At 39.3% G+C, this 12102-nt stretch overlaps 1 protein-coding gene across 2 annotated transcripts in view; it reads left to right on the top strand.

Annotated features, from left to right (window-relative positions):
* rnf123 (ring finger protein 123) overlaps positions 1-12102 on the top strand; it is a 402816-nt gene that overhangs the window by 183886 nt on the left and 206828 nt on the right. For both annotated transcript variants that reach the window (XM_072582761.1, XM_072582762.1), the window contains exons 28-30: positions 537-611; positions 5005-5092; positions 7248-7335. In XM_072582761.1, coding sequence (XP_072438862.1) covers positions 537-611; positions 5005-5092; positions 7248-7335 — 251 coding nt within the window. The remainder of the gene's footprint in view (positions 1-536; positions 612-5004; positions 5093-7247; positions 7336-12102) is intronic.

The raw sequence follows: 12102 nt of genomic DNA, 5'->3' as shown, positions 1-12102 counted from the left end.
TTCAGATCATAAGTATCCCAAAGTTCCCACATGACATAGGATGTACACTTTATGGGATTAAGGTTTGCTGTCATACCTCTATTAAACTGAACTGAAATAATTTAAAAGCTTTTAAAAGAATTTAGAAAAAAACTTACCAGCTACTCTAGATAAGGTCCCATGGTATGCTGATGGCATACTTTATTTCCTCGCATTCCTGCAAAGCCTCTCGCAATGTTAGTGCTCTTTGTTCATCCCTGAACAAGTTCAGATCAATGCTACTTACTTCTGGATTCTCGAAACAACCAGTCACCTACCTGCTTTCCTGTGAAGTCACTGTTCAATATATTTTTAAAGATTTCTTCTCTCAGTTTTCTCCATCTTGCAGTTTCTCTCTCTCTCTCTCTCTCTCTGTCATAAACAAGAACAATAGATACACTCAATGCATTAGTGCGAACAAAATCTGCCTCTTTTGTCCTATACGCCATTGGTGCTGTTGTGGATTAACCTTGATATAATTTTCTGGATGTATCATGAGTCAATATTTCTCTTCACAGAGTATCAGGAGACGTTGAGTCGATTGGCAGCTATCCTCGCCAAGCACTTTGCTGATCCTCGAATTGTGGGAACTGGTAAGTCCTTGTTCTGAGCAGGACACAAAATTATTTTAATGCAAAGTACTGCAGATGCTGAAAAACTGAGATATGAACAGAAGATCTGGAAAATGCTTAACAGGTCTGGCAGCATCAATGCAGAAAGAAATAGAGCAAATGTTTCTGTCCGGTGTAGCATTTCATCAGAACTGGAGAAGGATAAAAATTAAAATTGGTCAAAAGGATCGAGGTGAACAGGAAGAACCAAGGCTGTGATAGGGTGGAGAGCAGGAAAAATTCAATAACAAATGTTTCATTGTACAAAATCTAAAGAAAATAGTAATGGTTATAATGAAGAAATAAGTTGTGTTATCAGATGAGATATAAATGGTTCCATAGCCATCTAAATGCAACATCAAGGGAAGAAAATACTGACTCAGTAAAAAAAAAGAAGAAAATGATGGAGACAGAAGACTCAGTGTTGAGTCCCAGTATCCCAACAAGGAGAAAAGATTCTGAGGAAGGGATAAACCAATCAAGGTTAACCAGGAAAGTTATGACTGAATAAAGTTGAAATAAAAAGGATATAAGGGGGCAAAAGTCAGTGGTAGACCTGAAGACTGGGATTATATCAGAATCCAGCAAAGGAGGACTCTTGGAATAATAGAGAAAATAAACAACAAGGACGCACATGACTGGGGAGGAATGTAAAACTAACAACAGCTTCTTTAAATATATTTTACGTACAAAAGAGATAGGTCAAAGTGAATATATGACTCTTAGAAAGTGAATCAGAGGAGACAGTTATGGGGAACAAGGAAATTCTAAAGATGTTAAATGGATATTTTGCATCAGTCCTTCTGGTGGAAGATACTTCAAACATGTACTAATAGGAAAGAATACAAGGGAGAAAATAAGCACCATCACTAGCGAAGTAACATTAGACAAATGTAATGAGGCTAAATCTGCTGGCTCTGATGGCTTTTATCCTAGGATCCTACAAGAATTAGCTACAGAGATAGTGGTTGCATTGGTTGTAATTTTCCAAAAAATCCTTGGGATTCTGCAGAAGTGCTGGAAGATTGAAAAATTGCTAATTGTGACACCCCTGTTCAAGAAGGGAGGGAAGTGAAAAGTAGGTAACTATAGGCCAATTAACCTAACATCTATTGTTGAAAAATATTGGAATCGATATTAAGGAAATAACAGGTAACATTTGGAAAATCACAATCCAATCAAGCAGAGTCAACAAGACTTCATGAAAATAAAATTATGTCTGACTAATTTATTAGAGTTTTTGAGGAAATCTCAACCAGAGTGGATAGAAGAAAATCAGTAGATGTGTTGTAATTGGATTTCCAGAAGGCATTCTACAAGGTACCTCTCAAAAGGGTAATCCATAAGAGGCCATGGTGTTGGAGGTGGCATATGGCTTGCATAGAGAATTGGCTAATGGGCAGGAAACAGTGAGTGGAAATAAGGGATTCTTTTTCAGGTTATCAACCTGTAACCAGTAGAATTCCACAGGGATCAGTGCTGAGATCACAAGTGTTTACAATATATGTTAATGACTTGAGGGTTTGAGCTTCAAGGAGAGGCTGGATAGGCTAGGCCTTCTTTCACTGGAGGTTAAGGTTGATGGGTGACATTCTGAAGGTTTATATCTCACAAGGGGCATAGATAAGGTGAATAGCAAAGGCCTTCTTCCTAGAGTTGGGGAATTCACAGCTAGAGGGCATATTTTTAAGATAAGAGGATAAAGTTTAAAAGGGCCTTATTAAGCAACTTTTTCACACAGAGGGTGATGCATATGTGGAATGAACTGCCAGAGGATATGGGAGATGCAGGTACATTTACATCATTTAAAAGAAATTTGGACAGGTACATGAATAGGAAAGGTTTAGAGATATATGAGCTAAATGCAGGCAAGTGGGGCTAGTTTAGTTGGGAAACTTGGTCGACATGCACAAGACTGAAGAGTCTGTTTCTGTGATGGATGTCTCCATGACTTGGAGAAACAAAGCAAATGTACTACCACCAAATTTGCAGACGATACTAAAAATAGGGGGAAAGGCAAGTGGTGGGATAGATGGAAACACTTTGCAGAGAGATATTGAAAGTTTAAGTGAGTGGCAGGATGTTAGCAAATGGAAGGTAATATAGGAAAATGCAAATTGTTCATTTGGAGGGGAGAACGAAAGAAGAGTATTATTTAAATAGAAAAAAGCTGCAGAAAACTCGACACAAAAGGACTTGAATGTATTTGTGCATGAAGTAGAAAGCCAGCACACAGATCCACCAGGTAATTGGGAGGGCTAATGGAATATTGGTCCTTATTTCAAGGGGGTAGGAGTGTGAGATGCTGATTAGACCCCATTTGGAGTACAGTGAGCTGTTTTTTGTCGTCATATTTAAGAAAATATATTATTTCATTGGAGACAGTTCAGAGATGGCTCACTAGGATAATCCCTAGTATGGATGGATTGTCTTTAGAGCAAAGGCTAAACGGGTTGTGACTTCACTGCTTGGTGTTTAGAAGAATGAAAGGTGATCTTATTAAAAAATATTGGATTCTTAAGAGGTAAATATTGAGATAGTTTCCCTCATGAGAGAGTCTAGGACCAGAGACATGGTCTCAGAGTAAAGAGGTGCCAGTCTGAGATTGAGATGAGGAGGAATTTCTTTTCTTTGGAACCCCTTGTCAAAGAGACCTATGGGGGCAGAGTCCTTGTATTTACGGCTGAGGTAAACAGGTTCTTGATGAGTAGGGCATCGGTGCTCATGAAGGAAAGGCAGAAAGCGAACATTAGAAATGTCAGAGTGGCCGTAGTCCAAAGAATTGGGGAGGCTCAAGGGGCTGAATGGTCTACTCTTATTCCTACATTCAATAGATTTGGGTCTTCTTGGACATTCTCATGACATTTCCAGATTTTCCCTGAGCAACAGCAATTCAGTTTTAATTCTACACAATTCTCCTACTGTGACTTTTCTGTCTATGGTCTGCTAATTTTCCAGTAAAGCTCACGCAAGCTTAAGGAATAGCATCTCACATTTCTAATTGGCATTCAGCAATCTTTCAAATGACATAAACATCATAAGAACAGGAGTTGCTGATTAGACCTTTCAAGCCAGATCTGTTATGGAATCTTATAAACAAGGGCATGAATCTTTTAGGTGAAATTCTCAATCTTTTCTGATGTTTTTTTTCCGCCCAACTTCCACCTGTTCCTCTCCACAATTGTTTGTCTTTCTTTTTGTTTCCTTTTTTTACCACACTGATTCCAGCTCCCTCAGAGGCAGCTCTCAGAGTGAACAGAACCCCTCACACTCCTGTTTCTTCTTTTATAGAAAATACTCATACTACCACCTAACTGCGGTAGTGCTTATATTTTCCCCCAGCACCCATGTGTGTGTGTGTGCAGGTCTGAGACACAGTGAACGACACAAAGTGTACAAACCTTTATTCGATTTCCACCACCAGGAAGAAAGGAAGCACCCAAGTGGACAGTGACAAGCAGTGCCCTTCATATCAAAGGACAATGCTGCGTGATCAAACGGTGAAAGGGAGGCAGGGATTAAATCAAAATAGAGTTTGAGGGGAAAATAATGCACTCCACTCCCTGCAGTGCTCAACTCTCACTGAACAATTGTTTGTCGTACTTTGACAGTAATTCAGTATCAGGTTTAGCTGACCACCTGCCTAATTCTGTCCATTGTCAACACTGATCGGCTGCTTTGGAGACAGGTAGAACAATGGCAGACATTCGCTGACTAGCCTGCCAATCAAGAAATAAGGTCAGGCAGAATGGGAATGATCACCTTGTAGAGAAGACAACATCTGAAATGATGCTGCACATTTACAGTTGGGATCCACTTGCTTTGTCACTGTTCTATGTAACTCCTGTAACTAACTGCCATTGATGTAGAGGCTGCAATTAAACCACAGCTGAAGTGTCAGTGTGATGTAGCTTTGCTTCGTATTAACACTAATGTTGTAATGTGTATCCAGTATCATAGACTGACCTAATTGAGAGTTATACTGGGTCCAGACCCTGCACTAATATTGCACATTATTATTATACCTTTATGTCAGTGCAAGTCGATATTATTGACACTTCTGTTACTGTGTAAAATGGCATTCTAACTGAGATCAGTAAAAAAAACTGACCTGCTTATCAAGAAGTGTTGTAAATACCATTGTGTTGAAGTATATTAATTCAAAAAGGTTTTACCCTTCATGTAGCCAGTACCATATCTTGTGTATGAATGCTTGATGCAAAATGTAGAGTAAGCTTTGACCTTTATCTTTGACTATTTTGGGACTGATTGATCCTGGCAGAAGTGAAATATATTCAGTATTCTTTCATGATGGACCTCATGCCACTTCAGACAATAAAACCCTTCGATTTGATTCACTGTCTCTTGTCTCTAGATATTAAGGATTCACTGATGCAGGCTCTTGCCAGCTACGTCTGCTACCCCCACTCCCTGCACGCTGTTGAACGTATCCCAGAGGAACAGTAAGTGCAAAATACTATTTGTTATTGTGTGTGCAAAGAAACTTATGAAATGAAGCATTGTTAAGATTGGACAAAGGAACTTAATGGAGAAACCTGGGATGTAAACCATCTGGTGCTGGGGATTTATCAGGCTTTAGTCCTTTTAAGCTTCTCCAATATTTTTTCTCTGTTAGTTAGCTTAGGTTTTTCTCTCTTAGTCCCTTGCTTATCCAACTTCTTACTTCTGGGATGTAATTTGTGTTTTTCACTGAGAAGACTGACAGCAATGTGCAATGTCCCTATGATTGATTCATTTCCTATGATCATTTCTCCTGTCTTAACAGATACATTTCAGCTACCTGATTTTTTTTTCTATACCTGCAGAAGTTCTTACCATCTGATTTTATATTCCTACCTACTTTGCTTTCATATTCTTTTTATTCTTCTATTTTATAATCTATTTGGCTCTTTGGCTTCTAAAACACACCCAAACTTTAGGCTTATGATGATTCTTTGCCACGTTATAAGCCTCATATTTTAATCTAATAACATCTGTACCTCCTTATTAAGTTCTAGATGGATCTTTCTTGCTGAGATTTTATTTTTATTGAAATGTATTTTTGTTGAATATTTTAGATTATGTATTTAAATAAGCTGTGATACATTTATTGCATTTTTAAAATTCTGTTTACCCAAACAGCATTAGTCAGCTCTGTCTTCATACTTATGTAATTGGTCTTGGTTCAGCTTAAAATTCTTGTTTTGCACCAAAACACAGTTAAAAATCACACAACACCAGGTTATAGTCCAACAGGTTTACATCAGGTGACAACCACCTGATGAAGGAGCACTGCTCCGAAAGCTAGTGTGCTTCCAATTAAACCTGTTGGACTATAACCTGGTGTTGTGTGATTTTTAACTTTGTACACTCCATCCAACACCGGCATCTCCAAATCAATCCTAAAAACACATTATGGTATTTGGTTATATTGTGATTACTGTTTCTCAGATGATCTTCTACAATGAGATTACCAATTGACTGAGTCATTGCACAAAATCTAAAATAGCTTGGTTCATAAGTCTGCTAGTTCCTAGTTTGTTCCAAAATATATTCTTGCTTTCACAAAAAGGGTTATCATTCTGCACTGTCCACTCTCCAACTTTTCTGTTAGTGTGGACCAGGATAAGAGATGGGAATGCAAGTCTACACCATGATTCATGTTGTCAATTGATGGCTAACAAAAATTCCAGTCATCACAAACTCTTCAAACAAGAGTCGTTTGGTAGCTCTACGTATAATGAATTCTTCACTTTCTTCCAAAATAGATAGAAGTACGTGACATCAACCTTGGTAAACCTGACAATAAAAATGGTGGCTTTAGAATGAACACTAAGGAATAGCAAGCTTTCATACCCTGATTTATCTTAAAGGCAGTGTTTGAGAGTATGAGCTTTCATGAAACTTTTATTTCTATGGAACTATGATATGCTAGCATGGGGAACATTTTCATCAAAGCATATTTCACAGATATTGTTTGGTTTTCTCAGTAAGCAACAAAGTGTTTATTAACATTACTTAGAATAATCAGCAAAAAAGAGCAGGACATTTGGCCCAACCAGTCCATGGTGGTTTGTATTCCACTCAGGCCTTCATTATTTAACTCTATTATCATAACACCTCTGCCCTTAGAGCTCCACAGTCATCTATACTAGTTTGGCTTGACCGGTCCCTGTGGTAATGAGTTTCACAATCTACTTTCTCAATGAAGAAGTTTCTTCTGAATTTTCTATTTGATTTCTTTGCAATTACCTTACATTGATGGCAAGTTTTGCTGTTCCGTGCAAGAAGAAACAGACTCTATCAAAATTTTTGAAAATATTGAATCTGTTCAGCTACCGCTTAGTCTTTTTGTTGACAAGTGCTATGACACCAAAATTATTGTCTGATTGCTCTACACAGTATAGTTTCACCTAAGGTGTTTCAAGCTGACAGTTGAATGCATAAAAGCAGCAACACTTGTAGCTGTTTCATCAACATTTAGAGTCTAAATCCTCAACTTTTCATGTTCTCACAAATATTATTACTGCTACCAACACTTTTACTGGCACAACTGATGAGTTGCTAATGAATAACGTTACCTTGGAGTAATGCCGTTTTATCCCTTTGCTTTTGCAGACGTGTGGCTATGATGAAGAATCTTCTAGCTCCATATGAACAGCGGCCATGGGCTCAGACCAACTGGATCCTTGTGCGACTCTGGAGGGTATGTTTGCCTGTTACATTGTAAAAAATGCTCATCACATTAAATAGTTTTACTTTCATTCTTGTTTGTAATGTACTTGCATATTTGCATTTTTGACACAGTCGGCATGGATTTATGGCAGTCGAGAATCAGAGGACGTATTCTCAGTGTAAGGAGTCATCCATTTAAGACCAAGTTGAGGAGGAATTCCTTCTCTGAGGGTTGAGACTCTGTTGATTGTCAAGGCTGGGTGATTCAGTTTGTTCAAGGCTGAGATGGACAGATTTTTAATCAGTAAAGGAATACAGGGATATGCAGAAAAGGCAAGGAAACTTGGATTTGAGGATTATCAGATCAGCCTTGGTCTCATTTGATGACAGAATAGGTAGCTTACTTCTTGGCTCTGTGGCTCTTGTGTCTCTCAGTCTTACAGAAATCGTGTTTGACAAACCTAATGGATTTTTCTTTAGTTGAATAGATGAGAAAGGACCAGTGGATGTGGTGTATTTGGACTTCAACAAAGTTTTGATGAAATTCTACATAAGAGGTTGTTATATGATATCAAGGCACAGTAGATTGTAGATAATATACTTTCAAAGATTGAGAGTTGGTTATCAGACAGGAAACAATAGAAATACATGGAATGTTTTCAGCGTGGAAGGCATGACTCACGGCTACTGCAGAAATTAGGCCCTAGCTGTTCATAATTTATATCAACAGTTTGGATGAGGGAGTCAAATGTAATATTTCCAACTTTGACGACACCACAAAACTGGGTGGGAGCATGGCTGGTGAGGATACTGTAAAAAGGCTTCAGGGCCATTTAGAAAAGTTGAGTGGGCAAATACGTGAGAAATGGAGGAAAACGTCGATAAGTGTAAAGTTATCCACTTCAGGAAAAACCTATTTAAATGCCACCCTAAACACATTCAGGGTGGCACAGTGGCTCAGTGGTTAGCACTGCTCCCTTACAGTACCAGTGACCCGGGTTGTATTCCAGTCTTGCCTGACTGTCTGTCTGTGTGGATGCTCCAGTTTCCAAAAATGTGCATGTTAGGTGGATGATCCATGATAAATTGCCTCATAATATGCAGAATGCTCTTTGTGGGGGTTAGTGTAGACTTGATAAGCCTGGAGATAGTGAGGACTGCAGATGCTGGAAAGTCAGAGTCAATAATGTGTGCAGCTGGCAAAAGCACAGCAGGTCAAGCAGCATCAAAAGTGCAGCAGAGTGGGGCAGGACCCTTCTTCATATGGGCCGAATGGCAGCTTTTTGCACTGTAGGGATTCTATGGTCTATGATCTCAATGGTAATAGATTGGGCAATGTTGATCTAGAAGGTGAACTGGGTATCATTGTACACCAAAGAAAAAGAGGAACAATGTGTGGGCTGTGAGCTCCAGATCAACGTAGGGAAGCAGCCCTGGAGCAGCACATGGGCAGCAAGTCCTGGGCGGGCGCGGGGGGAGGCAGTCCTAGAATGTATCTTGGAGCAGCTGAGTTTTGGTATGGGGCAGAGTGAGGACGGCTGTTGGATTGGGGTCTTGCATGGCCAGTCAGACCATGTGCAGAGGCCCTGTGCTGACCTGCTGCAGTGTAATGTTTATTTGAAATTTTGTACCTTAATATCATTACAGGGTTGATATTATTTTTAAATTAACTGTTCATTCTGTAATGTAACTACTTTTGTTCCTTTGCTGTATTCATGAATTCTACCTAGGTACTTGGACAAGATGTCCGCATAAGAAGGGTGACATTGTAAATCTTCTCACTGTACTCCCTAAAATGGAGTACACGTAACAATGAAAGGATATTCTATTTACATCTCAAATATCCTATTCTAAATGTAAATTGGGTCTAAATTAAAAGTCACTGAAAGCAAACATGCTTCTATAGCAAGCAGTTAAGAAGGCAAATGAAATGTTGGCCTTTGTTGCAAGAAGATTTGAGTACAGGAGCAAGGAAGTCTTACTGCAACCTGTCCGAGGTTTTGGTAATATCATAGTATTTAATGCAGTTTTGATCTCCTTACCTAAGAAAAGATATACTTTACTGTGAGGAAGTAGAACCTAGGTCCCCAGGCTGATTCCTTGGATGGCAGAATTGTTATGAGGGCAGATTGGGTTGGTTGAGTCTATTCACTGGAGTTTAGACGAAAGAGAAAGGAACTCTATTTTATTTGATATGTTGTTGTCACAAGTACCCCCAAGTACAATTTTTTTGCTTGCCATAGGCAGATCATAATATACAAGGACATACAGATGATAGGGTGATTTGAACAGAGCGAGGCATACAAAATTACAGCTGCACAGGAGGTGTACAAAGGCAAGCTCAACATTAGATTTGAAATTTGAGAGGTCATTTGAGAACTCATTGAGACATCCATCAGGGCTGGACAGATAGGCTGATGTATTCACTGCCAGGGGTCTGGACTAAGAGGTGATGGTCTCAGGATATGCGGTAGGCCAATTAGGACTGAGATGAGACATTTCTTCATGCAGAGAGTGGTGAGCCTGTGGCATTCTTGCTCACAGAAGGGTGTGGATACTTGGCTACTGAATATATTTAAGAAAAGAATGGATTTCTAGAGGCTAAAGGTATTGAAGGGTATAGGGCCAGAATGGGAGTATGATGTTGAGATTAAGAATCAACCATGATCATGTTGAACAACAGAGTGGGCTCAATAGATCGAATGGCCTACACATGCTCCTATTCTCTGTATTTCTTTAACCTTTTAAACAGAAACATTGTCGGGAAATGTTTGAAGTAAATTTATTTCATAGCCCCTTCATATTGATGTAGTTATTTTGTTTAAATGCTAAAATTAACTTGATCAATGATGCGAAGCAAGGAGTGACAATCTCAGGCTAAATTTGTGGATGGTACAAAGTTAGTGAAGGTGGCAGAACTAAAGATGAATGGGGAAAGCTGGAGGAAGACTTCAGTGTACCATGACTCTGGGCAGACAAATGACAGGTAAATTAGGTGGAAACAAATGCAGAGTACTTCACCTGGAGGCAGAAAATCCTGGATAATTTCTTGACTGAAAAGGAAACACTGTTTGGAAAGTGAAAGATCTGGGATCCAGATTGACAAGCAGTAAGTGGAAGATATTATAACAGTGTTAAGGCACCAAGCAAAGAAAATCATATGTTGGAGAGAATTAGGAAGTCAATATTACGGGCCTAGTTAATGAGAAAATCCTGCCAATTTATACTGCAGTTCAACCACAGTATTCTATACTGTACAGTTTTGTTCACCTCAATTTAGAAATAATATTGCTGTTAATTGCATATCAGTTTGGTGTTAATTGTATTTGAGCGGTGGATATTGAGTGGGGATTCATCAGTGTTGTTACATGTTGGTTAGAAGTGCTCATCGTGCAATTTGCAACTTTGTAAATAAAGCCTTGTGCATAAAGATGAAGCTTCAGCATCTTTCACCATCTGGCTATCTGAGTTATTACAGTTGCAGCTACTGAAAAATTATAGACTATAGGAACAAAAGTGATGAGGGAATGGACAGATCTGAATATGAGTAATTACGTAAACTGAGCTCTTACTGGAAAAGAGAGGATTCAGAGATGATAAATTGCTATTTTTAGGATTCTCAAAGATCTGAAGATCATGGTGAACAGTTTCACCTTGGCCTGGACATAAAAAAGAGGATGGAGACTCTGTTTGATGTATGGAAAGGATTGTAGTACTGGTGGAGTACATTTGGCCCAAGCAGTCTATGCTGGTGGAACAATTATTCAGATCTCACCTTTCAACTCTTGTTCTGTAGCGCTGTTAAAGCATATCAAGAGCATATTTTTAAATATGATGAGGGTTTCTGCCTCCAGGTGATGAGTTTCTGATCCAATCACAGCTCAAATTCCCTGTAATCCTTCCATGAATTACTGTGTCCTCTGGTTATTGATGTTGCCATAAATGGGAATTCCTACCCACTGTATTCAGGCCCTTCATAATTTTCTATATATGTATCAATTAAATTTACCCTCAACTTATAATATTGTTTCCCATTGCTGAAATTCTCATTCTTTCCAACTTGCTCATTAACATCTCCTATAGTCTTTCTCCTATCCTTCCTATCTTCCAATTACAAGAGCTGTGCACAGTACTATAGCTGTGGACTGAGTGATGTTGTATGCAGTTCTAATATGACCACCTTGCTCTTATGCTGTATTCCTCAGCCAATAGAGGGAAATGTCCCATATGCCACCTTGACTGTCTTACCTAAATGCAAAACAAATTCTGTGCAGAAACGATTTCAGTGAGTAAGTGGTAAGTTTATATAACCAGCTTCATTTGCATTAGGGTTAATTCATTCAAATGCATGTTAGGATTTTTTCAGAAAGCAACATTTTGGCATACTGATTAGATTAGATTAGATTAGATTACTTACAGTGTGGAAACAGGCCCTTCGGCCCAACAAGTCCACACCGCCCCGCCGAAGCGTAACCCACCCATACCCCTACCCCTACATCTACATCTACATCTACCCCTTACCTAACACTATGGGCAATTTAGCATGGCCAATTCACCTGACCTGCACATCTTTGGACTGTGGGAGGAAACCGGAGCACCCGGAGGAAACCCACGCAGACACGGGGAGAACGTGCAAACTCCACACAGTCAGTCGCCTGAGGCAGGAATTGAACCCAGGTCTCTGGCACTGTGAGGCAGCAGTGCTAACCACTGTGCCACCGTGCCGTACTCTACTGAGTAGAGTAATTTGAGACGGGATATGGTAAGTGCTGAGGAGGAAAAGGTGACTTTAGTCCTA

This window comes from Chiloscyllium punctatum, chromosome 12, assembly GCF_047496795.1.
Source record: "Chiloscyllium punctatum isolate Juve2018m chromosome 12, sChiPun1.3, whole genome shotgun sequence".
In the NCBI taxonomy this organism is placed as follows: domain Eukaryota; kingdom Metazoa; phylum Chordata; class Chondrichthyes; order Orectolobiformes; family Hemiscylliidae; genus Chiloscyllium; species Chiloscyllium punctatum.
Note: the sequence above shows the minus strand (reverse complement) of the source record. Positions and strands in the feature narration are given on the sequence as shown.